At 41.0% G+C, this 17,750-nt stretch overlaps 1 protein-coding gene across 4 annotated transcripts in view; it reads left to right on the plus strand.

Annotated features, from left to right (window-relative positions):
- triqk (triple QxxK/R motif containing) overlaps positions 1-17,750 on the plus strand; it is a 134,616-nt gene that overhangs the window by 101,091 nt on the left and 15,775 nt on the right. The window contains exon 6 of one of the 4 annotated variants that reach the window (XM_046058922.1): positions 1,146-1,227. The exons of 2 other annotated variants lie outside the window; for them this stretch is intronic. In XM_046058922.1, the coding sequence (XP_045914878.1) occupies positions 1,146-1,164 (19 nt within the window). In that variant the 3' untranslated portion in view covers positions 1,165-1,227. Of the gene's footprint in view, positions 1-1,145; positions 1,228-17,750 lie in introns of those variants that run through there. One more of the 4 variants, XM_046058923.1, reaches the window with a different exon arrangement.

Consider the following 17,750-nt stretch of genomic DNA (forward strand, 5'->3'; position numbering starts at 1 on the left):
GAACCTTGGTGTTTGGTTTGATAGTAATTTGAATTTCGAGCAGCACACCACAAAGCTTGTTCAATCATGTTTTTATCAACTTAGAAATATAGCAAAAATTCGATCTATGTTAACTTTTAAGGACACCGAGACCATTTTACACGCCTTCATGTCATTACGCCTGGATTATTGCAACAGCCTTTTCACCTGTTTAACCCAAAAATCTATTGATCGACTCCAGACTGTCCAGAACTCAGCTGCCAGGCTTTTAACCAGAACAAAGAAATATGACCACATTACTCCTATTTTAGCTTCATTACACTGGCTCCCAGTATGTTTTAGAATTGACTTTAAAATTCTATTGATCACTTTTAAAGCTCTTCATGGCCTCTCGCCTTGTTATATTTCTGAACTTTTAGTCCCATACACACCAGCACGTACCTTGAGATCCTCAGGCAGAGGTCTGTTGTCTGTTCCAGAGTCTCGACTGAAAACTAAAGGGGACAGAGCGTTTGCTGTCAGGGCCCCGAGGCTCTGGAACAGCCTGAAATCAGGTTCGCTAAGTCAGTGAAGTCCCTTCTTAAAACATACTTTTATAGGAGAGCCTTTCCCGATCTTATTTGACTTTATTTTATCCCTTTTAATTTTATATTTATCTTAAACGTGTATTTTAGTCTTTTCAATGTTTTCATGCTTTTATCTTGTATTGTTTTTGTATTATTGTCTTTTGGGTATTTACACTTGTTAAAGCACTTTGTAACTTGTTTTTGAAAAGTACTCTATAAATAAAGATTATTATTATTATTCTACTTGTACACATTTGGAGTCTTCACAGGTCCAGACTTTCAAACACAATCCAAAATGGACAAGTGGAAAACCTGCCTGAACCGGACCTTTTATTTATTTATGTATTATGTACAAGTAGCAGTGGTCGAAAAAAGAAGCAACATTGTCATTTTAATTCACACACTCTATTCTGACATTTTGATTTTGACATACACAAGTGATCAGACCTGCTAGCGACTCACAGGTCTTCTCGGTTACTAGCAACTGAATGGACCCGTGAAGACCTTAAATGCAGATATATTGTCCACGTGAAGCATACTGATTGTGTTACTTTAAGGGTGAAAGTTCATCTGTCCTACATTTGTCCCCTCTCTATACAGAGGTCAGAGGTCAAGTTGAGCTATAGCACCTTTGCCACAGTAAAGTTTTGTTCAAGGAGGTCAGAGCCATCTGGGACCTGAGCCACTGTCATACTACCCTGCTCCTCAAGTTTTCCCTCCTGTCAGTACTGATACAAATGAATACACACCAGGCACATGATTAGGATACTATCTCTCGATCTTTCTGCCTCTCCTTCTCCTATCAACAGTTGACTGGCCGGCCATTTTGGTTGCACAGGTGGAAGTCATTCTCTTTGTCTGTGGTCGGCAGCTCTATAAGCTCTCTGGGGGGAAAGGATTATTCACCCCTCTCACACACACTCTGTCTTCCTCTCTCTCTCTACTCCCCTCAGGGTTTGCCTTTGAGTGTGTCCCTCGATGCTCTTCCAGTTGCCTTCTTGATCTGGACCCATCTGTGGCTATCTCTCATTCCCTTTTTAATTTTTTCTTTTGGTTACTCCTATCGTATTCCCTCTACCGGTCTTTTTTCCCCCTGTCTTGCCCCTCTTCTTCTCACTTTCTTGCATTTTGTGCCTTGGGGATAAGCAATGCTTCTAGAGGGGACACACACACACACACACACACACACAGGCAAAGGCAAATGGTGGATTGATGCTCTGACAGGTGCGACTGGAACAAGTCTGGCTTAAGACTCCAACCTCTCCAGCTGGAGGAAATGGTAGGGCAGCCAGGTTCCCAGAGATGGTACAGTGCAGGGATGTCTTTCATCACAGCAACACATCCTGCAACATCCCCACCTAACACCACGACCACTACCACTAGAGGTACACACACACACACACACACACACACACACACACACACACACACACACACACACACACACACACATATAAACATCAGTGCACACACAGCTTTCAAACCTCCACCCTAAGCCTTCTCATAGGACAACAACAACAGGAAAGAGACAGCAAGGTATCTAGCATGCCAAGATGTTAAAGCAGTCTTTTCTTTTGTCTGTGTGTGTGTGTGTGTGTGTGTGTGTGTATCTCTAGTGGTGAGAAGAGAGAGAGAAAGAAGCAGTAAGTAGATTGAATCTATTCATAATGAACGAATGAATTAATTTTGGTGTGTGCGCACAATAATATACACACACATGCACATCTTGTTCCCTGTGACAGCGTAGATTGTCCTCTTTCATCCCTGCCTCCAGAATCAGTCCAATACATTTTATTTTGTCCTTCACCCTCGCCGAGTCATTTCTGCTCTAATTTCCGTATAATTTAATTCTGCTCCGTATCTCTACTCCCCGCTCCCCATATTCTTCAAGACTGATTCAAAAAAAAACTTGACTGAAAAAGTTGCCAAAGAGACACATTGCATGGTTCGCAGCTGCACAATGGGTTAATGCAAATTCAGGAGTCAAGACTACTGAATGTCACGATCAGAACAGGTTTTTACTGCAGATTGGCTATTTACAGAAACTGTTCACATTCACTCATGCGGCAGCTATAGCCAATAAAATCCTAAACTAAAGTCCCATGAGTTGAAGTAATGTGCAGAATGCCTTATATTTACAGTCACAATTCAATATGCAGAAATTTTTTTGCTTGTCTAGTGATTTTCCCACTATTCATAGTGACTGTGTTCCATTGTCCCTTAAATCAGCATGGCTTAGTACAAACAGGAAGACAAATTTGCAGAGAAAAATGACATGTAGACTTTGGCTACACAAGTATTGTATCTAAATAAAATAAATACTATACAGATTCATTTCTAGTTTATTTTCTAAAAAAGAACAGTATAAGCCTGCAAAAACTACAGTTTGCAGTGAGGACCTTGGCTGTGACTGCATTACAGGCATATTTGCCTTTGCTTGTGAGATGTAATTGTGATAGGGTATTTATGCTTGTGAACTATGGATTATTTTTGCTGAACTGTTCTGCTAGTGTTTAGCAAACATGCTGAGTAAGTGTTATACTATTATTATACTTTTGTTATACTAGTATTATATAAATTTTATTTCAGCTTTTAGACAGTTAAATAGCATATAGCCAAGCAGCTAGCTAAGCTAATCGTTCACTCGTTGCCGAGAACGGCATGTCGCCAGAATGTTGTGTGTATTTTGATTGTGCTTGGCTCACGAGACTCACATACAGGGTAAGAGACTGCTAATGTGTGTATTTAATTGTTAGTATGTTCCTGTGTCCATTTCTTCAGTTATTGCTCATGAGCAGAGAGTATAGTAAATGGAGGAGACAAATGTCAATGTTTTATACGTTTTTGTTTAGATCTAGTAAACTTAAGTTTGACAATTCAGGTTTAAAATTGTGGATTAATGGACCATTTTCATGGGCACCTATCTGTTACATTTGACTATTACCTGTTTAAAAAAAGAGGAGAAAGATATTATACTTGTTCACTACCTGTATGAGAAAAGCTAAAGAACATGATAACTGTAGTGTGCGTTTGAATGGTTCTGTAGTCCTTACAAACTGTACTTGCCTTCTGTAAGTGTGATCTAACAACAGCTGTGTCTATTTTTGATATTGTAATGTAAGCTGTTGTGTACAGCGTCTTGAGCACAACTGTTTTGAGATATTGCTGCACAAAGAATATTTTCAAATGTATATTCTACATATTGTCATTTTATAAAAATTAAATGGCTACTCAGGAACCTTGAATGTTGCAGTATAATGTATACTTGACCTGTCTCATTGGTTACCAAAGATGCATTATTGTTAAAATGTTTCACATTGGAATAACTTTTCTATGTGTGTAACTATTTCTGCATATAACAAATCATTCTCAATGAAGTTGATTGAAAGGAGGCATCGTGTCCAAGAGTCCTTATTAATATTTCCCCTTTAGAGGGTGTAACATAATCAAGTAGGAGAGTGAGATGACTCTACTGTTGCACAATGTAACTAGTTAAATGCTTGTACATTTCCAGATTTTGCTACATCTTGCCAGATTTTTCTACATGTAAAGCTGCAGTTTGGTAAAAGTACAGCTGGTCCAACAACACTGAGATGACCTCCAAAAGTTGCTCCTTTGTCCTGGGAGCGAGTGATGTGCCAAGTCCTCAGTCTTGTGTGCTGTGCAAGCGAGCGCCGGCCGTGCAAGCGAGCTCCGGCCTGGCAGCGATGCAAGTTCAGAGACTGGTAGGGGTTCTGCAGGCCATATGGGAAAGCTCCAGGAGGATCATGGGAGAGCATGGCACTCATCTTTGAGGCCTGGGACCTGAAAGTGCACCATAATCAGAAACACAAATGCAGAACCAGACAAAATGAGCCAACACACATGAACATACAAAAGTTCTGAAACGAAACACGAAGAGCTTTAAGCAAAGACTTCATTATTTGAGCATAAATAGAATATAGAATAGAATATATATATGTTCAATATATACTAATACTGTATATAAAACTCTAACTGATAGAAACTGATAAAAAAAAAAGAGTTATGGTTCGTTCACTTTGAAAACACATCAGTTAACAAACCTTATACTCCTGACGTACTTTGGCTTCCCAGAGCACTCTGGTTGTGTCTGCTTCTTAGCTTTTCCACACAGAACTTTCCCTCAATAGGTTTATCATCAATCAATATTGCATGAAAATGATTCAAAGGATGAAAGAGAATTTTTAAGATGCCAAACAAAAATTTTTTTTCTCTTAATGGTCAATTTAAATGGTACTTAAGACTGCATCGCTTTGAAGTCTTTTCATTTTTAATGATGACCTTGATTCTTGATTCTTGAATGAAATGCTTCAACGGAGAGTAGAGTGCACATCAGTGTTTCTCACATTTAAAGTCCCCTGCGCATAAACGACCAAAGTTTGGTTGTCCAATAACATCTCCAAGGACACCGGTGGGTGGTGGATGTGGTAATTAATTACTCAGTGAAGATGCAAGCATTCTTTTAGAAGTTGTGTTTCAAGCCAACTCGTTTTTGTTGTTTATTTTGCCTTGATAGTTAAAGCTGATTTGACGACCTCTGAATTCAAAGGAAAACTAAGGATAGTGTCAAATAAATGTCACACTACAAAGACATCAAAAAAGAAAATATAGTGTATGTGACAAAGACACTTCCACTACTTCCAACTTTCTGATTAATCACCATGTCTGTTGGCTCTATATACTGTTTCAGTGTTTGCAGAGTGATGTGTAAGTATTTTTTTGTCCTCTCTACGATACCTCATTCAAAGTACTGGTGTGTTTCCATCTCCTTCTCTCCCTCAAAGGGTCTATTGATCATCAGCACTGTGGTCAATGTTACAAGCAGCCCCCTCGCCATCTTTGCTTAATGTAGTCAATAATCGTAATGGTGTGATCAGTGCGGCCCCCCGTGAAATGGCTGCACAGCTGTGACTGCTTGATTTGACTGGTGGGAAAGATGGAGGAGGGGAAGAGGAAAGGATGAGAGATTCTAAATGGGGACGGCAGCGAAATGAGCTTAAGTGATGGATGGATGAATAGATGGATGGATGGAGCTGGATGGATGGATGTATGGATGAGTAAGTGAGGGAGTGATTGAAATGCATGATTGGAAGCTTAAGATTTCAATTAGAAAAGTGTAGAGGAATAAAGAAAGTCTCGGGTTTACAGCCTAACAGATGGGAGGATTGATGGAATGATGGTAGAGTTGAGGCAATGAGGATGGAAGGGTAGAGGAAAGGGGGGATGGAGGACTCTTAAAGCATAGTGGCATCCAGGCATCCCAAAGGAAGGAGATTAATGGCGTGTGCCTCTCCGTCACAGTGGCACTCTGTGCCAAGCGCCCCCTCGTAAAGCACGCCCCAGACATCTGGCAGAAGTGTGGGGCATGGGGCACCAATCCCGCTCTCTGTCACTGTTGCTCTGGAGGTAGGAAGTTCCTCTTGGCACAGCTATTCTGTGTATTTATACTGCTCTTAGAAAGCCTGATACTGGTGGAGAATTAGTCATATTCTGATTAATTGTATGTGCTTTATTTGTGCGTCTGAGATGACCGTGTGATATGCCATTAGGAGGACAGCCTTCTTTACCAAGTTCCTCTGTGTTCACCGGATGTATATCTGTCAATTAAAGCACTTAGTAACCAACCGATTGGGAATGGCATTCCATGTTACCCTCATGTACACAGTAATGCAATTACCTTGTTAGTCACTGATAGGATTACTCTCATACTGAATACAAATGAAGAGGAACAAGTATATAGTTTTGGTTGTTGTACACGGCTTAGGCTATCAACAAATCAACTGTATAATTATTCCGACCATATCTCCTACAGAAATGTTTCTGTACTTTGCTTTGCCAGGTATGCCTTAGAAGAAATGTAATTACTGTCTTGATTACAATGAGTGTCAATTTCTTTTGAGTGACATTCTCATGCCTCAGAGAAGTTATATGGAGTAATTCAGGATAAACAGTGGGATGAACAAAGCACATTTTTAGCACCTGAATGCTGAAACATGTCTGTCCTTTCTGCATTTAGGGACACATGCACGGAGATAAGTGTGTGCCTGTTTTATACATGAAACATTTGTGTTTTTTCTTTTTCCTTCTCCATTTTGTGCTCACCTCCAACAGGAGTTGGATTAACCGATCAGCTTGCTTGACACGCTAAGATTTGAAAGCTGTGTGTAACCCCTCTGCAACTTAAGGCTACCCACGAAACACCATTCTTAGGTTTGTAAAGATGTTATTGTGTATCTTCAATGCATCATTCCAGCTTGAGAACCAGATTTTCATGATGTCTCACATGCGCCATTAGGTTGAGGCTACATTTGGTTAAAGTTAGAGAAAGGTGATTGTTTTGGTGAAATATATGAAGTCATTGCATAACTTCTTTAGCGTCAGGTCAGCATTGAGTTTTATGAAATATGTTGAGAGTAAACATTTTGCCCAGGCATAACACAAGTAACAGGTACGTTCAACATAACTACATTTTCTCTTTATGATGATAAAATTTATGAAGATGTTTTTTCTTATCACCTTGGTACAACCCTATAACTGTGCTGGAGTTGATGTTTAGTATGAAGTGTTTGTGCTGCTCTACTGGCTTCCAGCTAAACTAAGTGCAACTCTAAGAAAGCTGTGTTTGACATTGGCCAAATGGAAACTTGTCATAGAGGTTTGAACTAAATGTTGTTTGAGAGATGTTGAAATGTGTGTGATTGGTGGTGAGAGGTGAACAAAGGGTTGTGTGTATATGTATGTATCAGTCTTTGTGTGTGTGTGTGTGTGTGTGTGTGTGTGTGTGTGTGAGTGAGAGAGAGAGAGAGAGAGAGAGAGAGAGAGAGAGAGAGAGAGAGAGAGAGAGAGAGCAAGATTTGTTGAGGTTTTACAGCACAAAAGCAGTTTAGAAGACTGTGGCGGGATATGTGCGTTAACTGAGCACTGAATGCGTGTACCCTCGCGGCCATGTGTGCGTAACCTATCTGAGGTTTGGAGGCGATCAGTCTCTTGTGGATTACTGTCGGCGCCGGGGACCAAGAGCGTTTGACGGATCGGCCACCCCCACACTCGGGACGCTACGTTCCTACACAGATGGCGTAATTAACGGGAGGCAAGCCAGGGAGGGAAATTTATCTTTGATCAGCACCTTTGCGCCAGATTGTCATCTATGTTAATATGATGATAGCATCAGTGCGCACGCGTGTTCACACACTCACATGCACACACAGCAAGAGATGGATGGTGATAGAATAGAGGCTAGGCAGCAGTCAGCCCTGAGGATATAGGGTTATGTGTGCAGTCACATGCATACACACACACACACACACACACACACACACACACACACACAGTCTCCTCCTAATCCTTTGTTCACGGCATGGCACTGCACTCCCCCGCTGTGAGGAGAGCTGAGATGATCTTTGGAGGTTGCCTCAGACAGAATCATGCATACATACAGACAAACACACAACTGTATGTCTGAAGTTTTTTGCACTGAAACTCAACAAAATATTATTGTAATAGTGACTGCTACATGATTGATCATTTGTGATATACTGTACACGATTGAGCAAATCCTCAAAAAACAGATCAGATCAGATCTCCCTGAGTTGTCCTATACATTGTGTGTGTGCAGTTCTGCTCTGCATGTACATGTGTAATAGTGTGTGTGTGTGGGTGTGTGTGTGCGTGTGTGTATGTTTGTGTGATACGGTTTGAGAAGAGTCTAGCTCTGCCACGTGCATACTATCAACACAGAGAGATATTAGGAGTAATGGCGCGTAGGTGTAATGGCATGTGCCATAATGTCTGGGCTATGGGCTGCCAGAGGAGAGAGAGAGAGAGAGCGCGACTACAAGGTTTCCATGGTCTACAAGGTCTCTGCGGACCACACATGCTGGGGAGGTAGGAGGATAGATGATAGTGGGATTGTTAATATAAGCTACTAGAATCAGAAAAAAGGCAACATCTGCAAAGGGTAGTTTGGAGGTCAAATTCAAAACACAGAATGGAGGGAAGGTGAGACAGAGGTAAAGGAAGGAAAAGAGCAAAAAAGAAGATGAGAACCAGAGACGAGAGAAAGGCAAAGTGATAAGGAGATAGAGGAAGAAAGGAGATGGGAGAGTTCATATGTTTGAGTAACTCAGAGTGGAAGAGAGGAGAGAATTAATGACATGTCTGCCTGCGTTAGCGAGCTTTAAAACATTTCCAAACAAACTGACAGGCGGTCAGACAGAAAGGTAGGCAGACATGCAGACAGACAAAAACGCAGGCAGACAGACAGCAGGGAGAACAAAGGCTGTGTTCCTCCGCCTCGCTCTGCTGCTCCCCAGTCCATCTGCTGCTTCTGCACACAGGCTCCGATCGGTTTCACACTCATTTCAGCTATCTTGCTCCTCTCCATCCTTTCCTCCCTCTCTCGCTCCCTTGGTGTATACACACACTTTACATTTAGCTCATTTTCATCCTCAACTTGTACCATTCCTCCTACCTATCTTCTTTTCCTCCATGGTTAATTTTCCTCTCGACTTAATTTTAGAGCTTGACACATGAAACAACTACTACCTGCAGGAGACAATGGTAACCATTAACCATACAGTACATCATAAATCCAGTGAAGATATTGTAAAAAAAAAAAAAAAATTCTGTTTTAATCTGTACAATATAGACTGTCTTTTTTTTTAAAGGTACTGTGTGTAGCTCTTTAACATCGCTAAACAAATATTAGGCATAATCACCATAAATAAAACCAAAACACCAAAATAAAAAGGTCCAGCTGAGGTTTTGCTTCAGGGCACACAACCTGAAAATTGAGCTGCTGAAAATGAAACAGAAGGTGGAAGGGTCAGCATCTTATGTATGACAAGAAATAACAAGATAATCCGTGCTGACAAAAAACTTCATTAAAGGCCCCATATTTTCTCAGTCAGCTTCTTACTCTGAGTAATAGGGTCCTAATCACACGGTTTTCTGCCAAAGTTAGAACAGTTTTGATTATTTGCAGTCCTGAAGCAGATTAGCTGAGTTTTGCAGTGATAAACTCTTGGCAATTAACAATTTAGATTGTTTTTTCCAAACCTTAACTTTAATTGTTGCTTATTTAGTCATATATGTTTAATGTTGTAGAGAAATAAGATTTGAACAAGATACTATTGTTCAAACAAGTTACTAGCTAACTGTTTACACACGCTATTGGGGCCATTTATTGACTTGATTTTTTTAAATTCCCACCCAATAATAATTTACCACAATATACTATTAATCATCTTGTTCTGCAAGATAGTTTTATGTTCTCACAAGATTTCTCACAGAACACCATTTTGAATTGCTACGTAGCTCCAGGCATGTTTATAGGTTTTTTTTGTAGTAAATGTAAGTATCACAGTGAATTTGTCACTGTCACTCTTAAAAATGTTACACTTAAAAAGATCATAGTATTTGGAGGGAAAAAAGAGAAAGCTGATAAAATCATTGGTCAGAGAGGAAAAAGAAGCGCAAGCACCGATTCCTCCCAACTAAAACAGGCACAGCTGTGCACCTGTGCCCTAAAAAAAATCTTCTGTTGAACACCTGAAACTCATTTTGCCTATGCTGGCGGAGATGTTTGCAGTTAATTTTGAGATGGAGTGTTTTCAAGGAAAGCTTAAAATATCTCAGGGGAGAAAATGAAAAGGTTGTGGGGAGGATTAAACTTAATAAATTAATTCGGTCATTCATTTTTCTATTTAAATTAAAAGACGATTATTATTGTTGACATAATCATCAAACCTTGAAAACCTAGCGTGCTACACAGATGACATCAATAGTTTCCAAGTAACACTTAAGCAAATAAAGTTTTTATCAAACAGTCTTCACTCACACACCTTCAGTCACACTGCAGACCACATCCTTCTGTGTGATCAGTAATAGCTTTAATTGGATCAGTGTGTGTGTGTGTGTGTGTGTGTGTGTGTGTTTGTGTGTGTGTGTGTGTGTGTGTGTGTGTTTGTGTGCATGTATGTATGGCGAATAGATAGCTGTATGCATACAAATAGATGTATGTCATACATAATTACAGGTCAGAGTTATACAGTCTACCGTGCCTGTGCATCTGTGGATGTGTGGATGTGTACACACACACATGTGGGTATTTACGTGCTTTTGCATGCACATGACCTCTCGCATCATTTAGTTGCTGGTGACTCTCCAAACAGGGACGCCCCAGCGACAGCCTATAATGCGGTGTATAATAATGGGAGATTTGCTTTCATGAGCTAAGCTCCGGGAATGTTTGGACCTCCCATTTAGACTCAACAGGAGCTTGGCACCGACTCTGCACAGGTGCAGACAGAGAGAGAGAGGGAGAGAGAAAGGAGGAGGGAGAATTGGGTCCTGCGAACAACATTCAACATCTGTGTCAATGGCTGTTGCACACATTTTCACCAATAAAACAGTGAGCAAGGGGGAAGGAGAGAGTCAAACAGAGAGAGAGAGGGATAAGACTGGAGTGGGGATTCAACATCTGTCAGTGTCTGTTATGCTTTCTACTAAATTGAGAGAGAAAAAGAGGTAAGAGCTTAAAATAGCAGAGAGAGAAAGTTGGTGGCTAGCCAAGCCTGGATGAAGCAATCCACTTCCAGCTGTTGTACTGTTTGTGTATCAGAGCGAGGACAGGAGGGGAGGCAGGGAAGACGGGAAGGTAAGAAGCTACTAAAGGTGGGGAAGTAGAGAGAGATGAAGGGAGAGGAAGGTTAAAGTAATAAGTTACAAAAAACACTGCAGCTAGTGAGGACACTTCTTCCACAGGTTGGAGTTAGGAGTAGGAACGACTGTAGGATGAACTGCAGTATGCTTCTCTGTGCACTCGCTCCTTTATCTGCTTGTACACTGAACTTAACACACAGTCATTCCACTCCAACTCCATCTTACATTTATAAACTGTATGTGTTTGTGTCCTGAGGATGATCTTGTTCAAATTCATACTTTTTAAAACATTTGTAATTCCATATTTTTAAAACACGTGGCTGAGCCTATACCAGCATGCACTTGGCAATAGGTGGGGTACAAACTCCACAAAGAAAGGCCCCCGCCAGCAAGTGGAGCTGAGCCATAGTCTGTACACAAGACAATCTAACTACCAGTCATTTATCAGAAGAAAATAACAAAAATCTAATGCTTGTAGTTGCAATTTAGTTATTTGACAGAAATACAGCTGTGACCTCTCATAGGCTATAATGCATATGTTTTTGTTTTATGTAGGTAAAGCATGAACTATGACAATTAGCATATCTTTGCGGTTGGGACTGTGTTGCAATGGCACAAACAGATTAATCCATTTTTTTAAGATCTAAATTTTAGTCTGTTTTTGTGCAGTGACAAATACATTAATATTTACAAAACAAGCCATTTCTTATTTCCTATTTTGTCCAATTCAAACAGCCCATTTCACTTCAAAAAAGGTTTCTCCTTCATCACCGCACCACTTAAGCCAATAGTGATTCATATTCTTTCATCATTCACAATGAGCTCTGAAAAAGATATTTTAATGTTCGCACCCAGGACAAGTCAAATTGAAAAGAGTGCCTTGACTTTCAAAAAACATATTTGATAAATAAGTGGTTTCAATATATAGAGTTCCAACACTGGCACTCCTTTGACATCATGTCCTTCATTTTTTCCTTCTGTCAGTTGTGGCTAGTTCTTTTATCCAAGCAATAATCTGTGGCTTCAGTGTGTGAATGTGAATCTTTTAGCATGTATTTTTTTTTTTTTTTTTTACTACTCTCTTGGTTTGCTTGATAGATAAGTGGCAGTTTTAGGGGGAAACGTTACTTATGATGAAATCAACAGGCTTTTGAAATTTGCCAAATTGACATGCTCAAAAAGGGACTGAACAGGTGGAAAGTAGGGCACTCTTAATGTGATTGCATGTGTCATAATCAAAACCAAGCCTTTTTTTCACAAAGAGGCAAATCATTTGAGATGTTTCATTACAGTCAAAAGGCTAAAATGAAGCAATCTACCAGCTGAGTAGGCTTGTGGGGGAAAAAACAGGGTAGCCATTGCAAAGGACACATCTTCCCCCAAAGCACCACATGTAATAAAATATATAATGTAAGAAAGTGTCTTCAATTATTTGTAAGTTTTTTATTTACATTAAAATTTTAACTAGGCCACCCCAACAAATCAATAAATACAAGTAATGTAATGTCTAAGGTATTGTTGTCTCCCACTCCTAAAGTAGCTTGAACTTATTTTCAACATCCAGCCAGACTCTTTTCGTTTTGTTTTTTTTGTTGTCAACTCACTCTGAACAATTTTCTCTCCTTTGAGCACCGTGCATCGACAATACCAGTAAAGATTGCCTCCTGGCTGTTACCCATGCATAGAAAATGCTGCCACAATGTTGTGGATCACACCCAATGCATAGAAAGTAGATATGTCGTTATTTTTTGTGAACATGTTTTGGAATCTGTCAATACCGATAATGATGACAGTCTTTTGGAGTAAGAGAAAAGGTGTGTTTGTTCATTTTGTTTGTATTTTTGTCCCAGACTCTGGCAGACTACTATTTGTCCTCTTTTTGTGTTGTTTGTGTTTTCACTCACATTTAAAGACCAATAAAACTACAAGGATGAAAGAGATGTTTGTTTTGTTTTTAACCTGTTCTAATGCAAGAAACAATATTTTAATTGTTTTAACACCCTTTAAAGATAAGCACGGCAGATGGATATTAGGCTGTGGAGTTGATGAGTGGCCAACGGAGGATGTTTGCTCTCAATTGATAAAATAAAGATTTAGGAGATTGTTTGAAGAACCAAGGTAGTTGAACGGTCACGTTATATTTTTATGTTATTATATATATTTGTTTATTATTATATATTTGTTTTTTGTCCATGTGTACTAGTACTACTTTCTCCTCTTCACTAGCAAGGACCACGCCACAACAATGTGTGATTTGGAGGTACATGCAAATATGGAATGCATGGATTATAGAGGATGGATTAATGCATGTTGAGGGGAAGGGTGATGGTGGAAGATGGATGTCGTCTGGCTGGTCTGAGAGGGTGTACAGAAGACCAGGCAGAGAGACTCAGTGTGGGGGTTCCGTCTCGGAAGTGTTTTCGCCTGAGCTTATTTCAAGCCCCCCCAGACGGTACCTAGATGGCACATGAGAGCTGTGCCCTGATTGAATAGGAAGGGATGAGGGGATGAAGGGATGGGGATGAAGGGATGAGGGAAGCAGGGATGATGGTATGAGGGATGAAGGGAAGACAGGATGAGTGGATGTGTGTAGGGATGAATGGATGAAGGGGGGGGGGGGGTCGAGCGATCTGAAACAAGCGTGCTGTTAAGCGTGTGCTGTTGAGCGTAGATCATTGTCTGACTTGCGTCGAGCAATCTGAAACAAGCGGGGCAGGCTGAGCGGAGCAGTATATGTTATCTTGACAGGTTATTGGAGGTGTGGCTGTGGCGTGGCCCCGCTTACGAACCTAAGTTAACAAACTAACTTAATTTATATAAAATGCATCCTCACATCAACATTTTGTATGTTTATCACAAATTTATTAGAATGTATCTCTTCATTATGATGTAAAGAGTCACACACACCTCACATGAATGCTTGGTGAACCTCTCACAATTAGCAAGGTCAAGGGACACCGCTCTCTTTAAATGGAGAGAATGTGGACAGTTTCTTGAATTAAAAAAGCGAAAAATGTCATGTGGCAGTTTCTTATTCTGCATATTGATCCACTGTTTCTTCACTCCTTCTTTTCACGCTCACAGAGTTGTGTGAGCATATGCTTTTCAGATACACACACTCTCTCACACACAAACTTTCTCCTGTCTTCTGCAGAGGCTATTAACCTGCCTGCTTTCTGCAGTATCTCTGTAATTTGGCCGTCAGTTATTAAAATTCTACCTGCTGGCACGTGGCGAGAGAAAAGGTCCTTGGCAGTCATTCTGGACCCCGAAAGGACTGACTGCTAACACACACTTGCTAATGTAAGTGTGACATCCTAGGTACTGCAGGTTTGACACTGGGCCCAGCACACTGAGTGGATAATTGCATATGTGATGAGAGGGGTGGATGAAAAGGAAGGGCTGGCGTTTGCTTAACAGTATGAATGTTATATAAATTGGCCACACACAATTGTTTCTACAGTTGTGTTACTGTAGATGGGGACAGACAGTGATTTCATGTATTGTATATACCTTACAGTAATGGAGCCATGATATTTAAACAAAGACACACAATGTCATTGATACAGCGCACCTGAAACCAGGCTGGGCAAATAGCAGAGACGCTATAAATATGTACATCTGCAGGTTTATATGACTGCACCTGCATTCCTTTCATACAGGTGACACTGGTTAGTAGGAGGAGAGCTGATGTCATAATTACCAAAAAGCTCTGGCTTTTTTTCACAGCTTGCTGAACACAAATCTGTATCAATAATTTGTGTTTATTATTGCGAGGATGGACAGACAGAATTTGCACATATACATGTGAAAGAATAAGTGCAAAATACAGCAGAAACCTTATATTGTTGAGTGTGTGTGTGTGTGTGTGTGTGTGCAGGGCTGGACTGATAATCTGGCCCACCGGGCAAATGCCAACGCACCTTTGGGGCCGGTGTAACGTAAATTATTTATTTATATATAACTGTTTTTAAAAAATGGGCCAACGATCGGCCCATAAACCATGGAGAGCGGCCCATTGGGTAATTTTCTATACTGACATTGGACTGGCCCAATCTCATCTCTTACTAGCCCCAACCCCCTCTGCTCTCAGTATCTTGCACTGCGGGCCCAAAAAAAACCCATTCTTCACACGCTGCCGCCAAATGCGCGGAAACAACCGATATGTTTGCTGCCGGGGTAGTGCTACAACATCAGCTGCAGTACCCTGCGTAGAGCAGGCACAGGCACTTGAAGGAGTAAAAGAGCTGTGGTGGCCATTACCAGGCAGAGGAGGAGGCATGTGAGAAACAGAGTGACAAAGTGATAGGGCCGAGGGAGAGAGAGAGCAGGAGGAGAGTGGAGGTGGGTAAGGAAGCGGTAAGGATGGAGTAGCTCAACCTGTAGGGAGGGAGCAAGGAGGGAGGGTCATTTACAGTGGGAACGCTGGGGACATGCAGCCACCACTTTTTGAAAGCATTTGTTAAAAATGTTCTGAAAATCAAGAAATGTTGATTAACTAATAAAAATGCTATGAGAAAGGCTTATTTGCACAGTAAGAAAACCTGCAATGCAATGTAAAAATCAGCGTTGTCCAAAGAAAGTAGCCTAACTTAAGCAATAAATAATAATAAGCTACTAATTACTGCATTATGCTTTATTATATTTTTATATTGTGAATTGTCACCTGCCACCTGAATTTTGTGCTTCCCTTTATAAAAATAAAGACATTTACACCAATTGGTGCAGAAAATGTCTCTAGAATGCAGGAAAATAAGTGTTTAAAGTGGCATTATGTAGTTTCCAGCGGCCACTAGCGGTGCGGTTTTAAGATTGTTACCAGGCGTACACGTACACGTGTTTGCTTGAACTCATGAGTGAGCATAATCCGGAACACAATCACTTCCATACAGAAATCCTGCAATAAACGCAGGAACACCAGCATGCAGGCTGTGGCTTTTCACTCAGACATGTTCAGGCTCTGTTACTTCAACGTTCCCATCTCAGAGGCAGAACAACACCGGCGCCGTACCTTTCATTCAGCGCAGCGAGACACGGGCATATTGGCACAGTACTCCCGAAAAAAGGCAAAGTGAGAGCGGCTATAGAGAGACAGGGAGCCAGCTTCACACAACATGGTGGAAACTCAGGTAAACCCCCACTGCAAAGTTACAGTAATATTTTTATCAGCTTGATGTTGAACTAATCCATGCTCCTTACCTGATAAAGTTACACTGCGTTTAGCCAACGTGCTACATCATTAGCTCGCCTGCTGCTTTCAGTAACTGCCTTTACTATCTGTGTATCTATCACCGGAGGCTCAGCAATTTCAGCAAAGCTACATGTTTTGGATGATAATGAAACTGTTAGTGAGCTGGACTTAATGTGAGGTGGAGAAGCTGTGTATCTGAGTATCTGCAAAAGGCAATAAATCTGAATTGAATGTTACGAAGCAAACAGCGGCGGGTCCGAGCTAATGTAGTGTTACCTGGCTGCTCGTGGCTGCATCACTATGGGATAGCAAACAAATCGCTCCACATTAGCTTTTTACCATTACATCATTTCTTGCAGGCTTTGACACTTTGACATAACAGTGGTACAGAGGAAAGTAACATGGGTTGCATTAGTTGGTGAAGTAATGTGAAAGCGATATAACTTTGCAGCGGACAACATTAGCAACTGCTCGGCGTTAACTTGAGCCAACTGAAGCACAAAATCAAAATATATTTTACATGCTTTGTAGTAATGTTAGCTTACCTGTCCAATAGGATGAAAGCCAACTCTGGGTCTGTTTTTATACCCAAAACAAAGCGGAGGTTTCTCCATGATTCAAAAGCCCTGCCGATGTTGATCCGTGTTTTTGTCCGAAGTCGATCCGATTCACGTTTGGCCTGACAAGCTTCAGCAGATAAAACTTTTTTTGTTTTTTATCCTTATGTGGAATTTGTGTTGGAGTCTGTGTTGTGCTGGGAGCAGGTCGTTTCTTAGTGTTAGCAGACTGCATGTCCTAAGTTGCAGTGTCGTCGCTGCAGAGTGCAAAGTCAGTAGACAAAGTGAGAGGCTCGGGAGCGTGCATGCAGGTGTCAGTCACTGGATTTCGTGGAAAATCCGACCCGGAGCCTTCAAATAGGAATAGGAATACTTGCCTTCAGAGTTCAAGAGAGAGAGCGAGAGAGAGAGAGAGAGAGAGAGAGAGAGGGCAGGAGAGGAACAGAGAGAAAAAGAGAGGGATGGAAGGAGAGAGAGAGGGGAGGGAGGCAGCCTACACAATATACACACAGAGGTACAGACAGTAAAGGTGATGTTGCTATAGACTAAATGAAAAATGGTACAGATATTTATAGTAGTGTTAATGGTAACAGTCGTAATGTTAATGATTATAATAACAATAATAACAATAGGACTAGTAACAATAGTCGTTGTAGCAGAGGGTGTCGAGCAGGAACACGGGGGCAGCAGGTGACCCGCAACCACAGATCCAGACTCCACAGCTCCAGAGCCAGAAAACCTGCAGGAAGTGATAGGAGGAGAGAGGAGAGGGAC

The sequence above is a fragment of the Micropterus dolomieu genome, linkage group LG09 (assembly GCF_021292245.1).
Source record: "Micropterus dolomieu isolate WLL.071019.BEF.003 ecotype Adirondacks linkage group LG09, ASM2129224v1, whole genome shotgun sequence".
NCBI lineage: Eukaryota > Metazoa > Chordata > Actinopteri > Centrarchiformes > Centrarchidae > Micropterus > Micropterus dolomieu.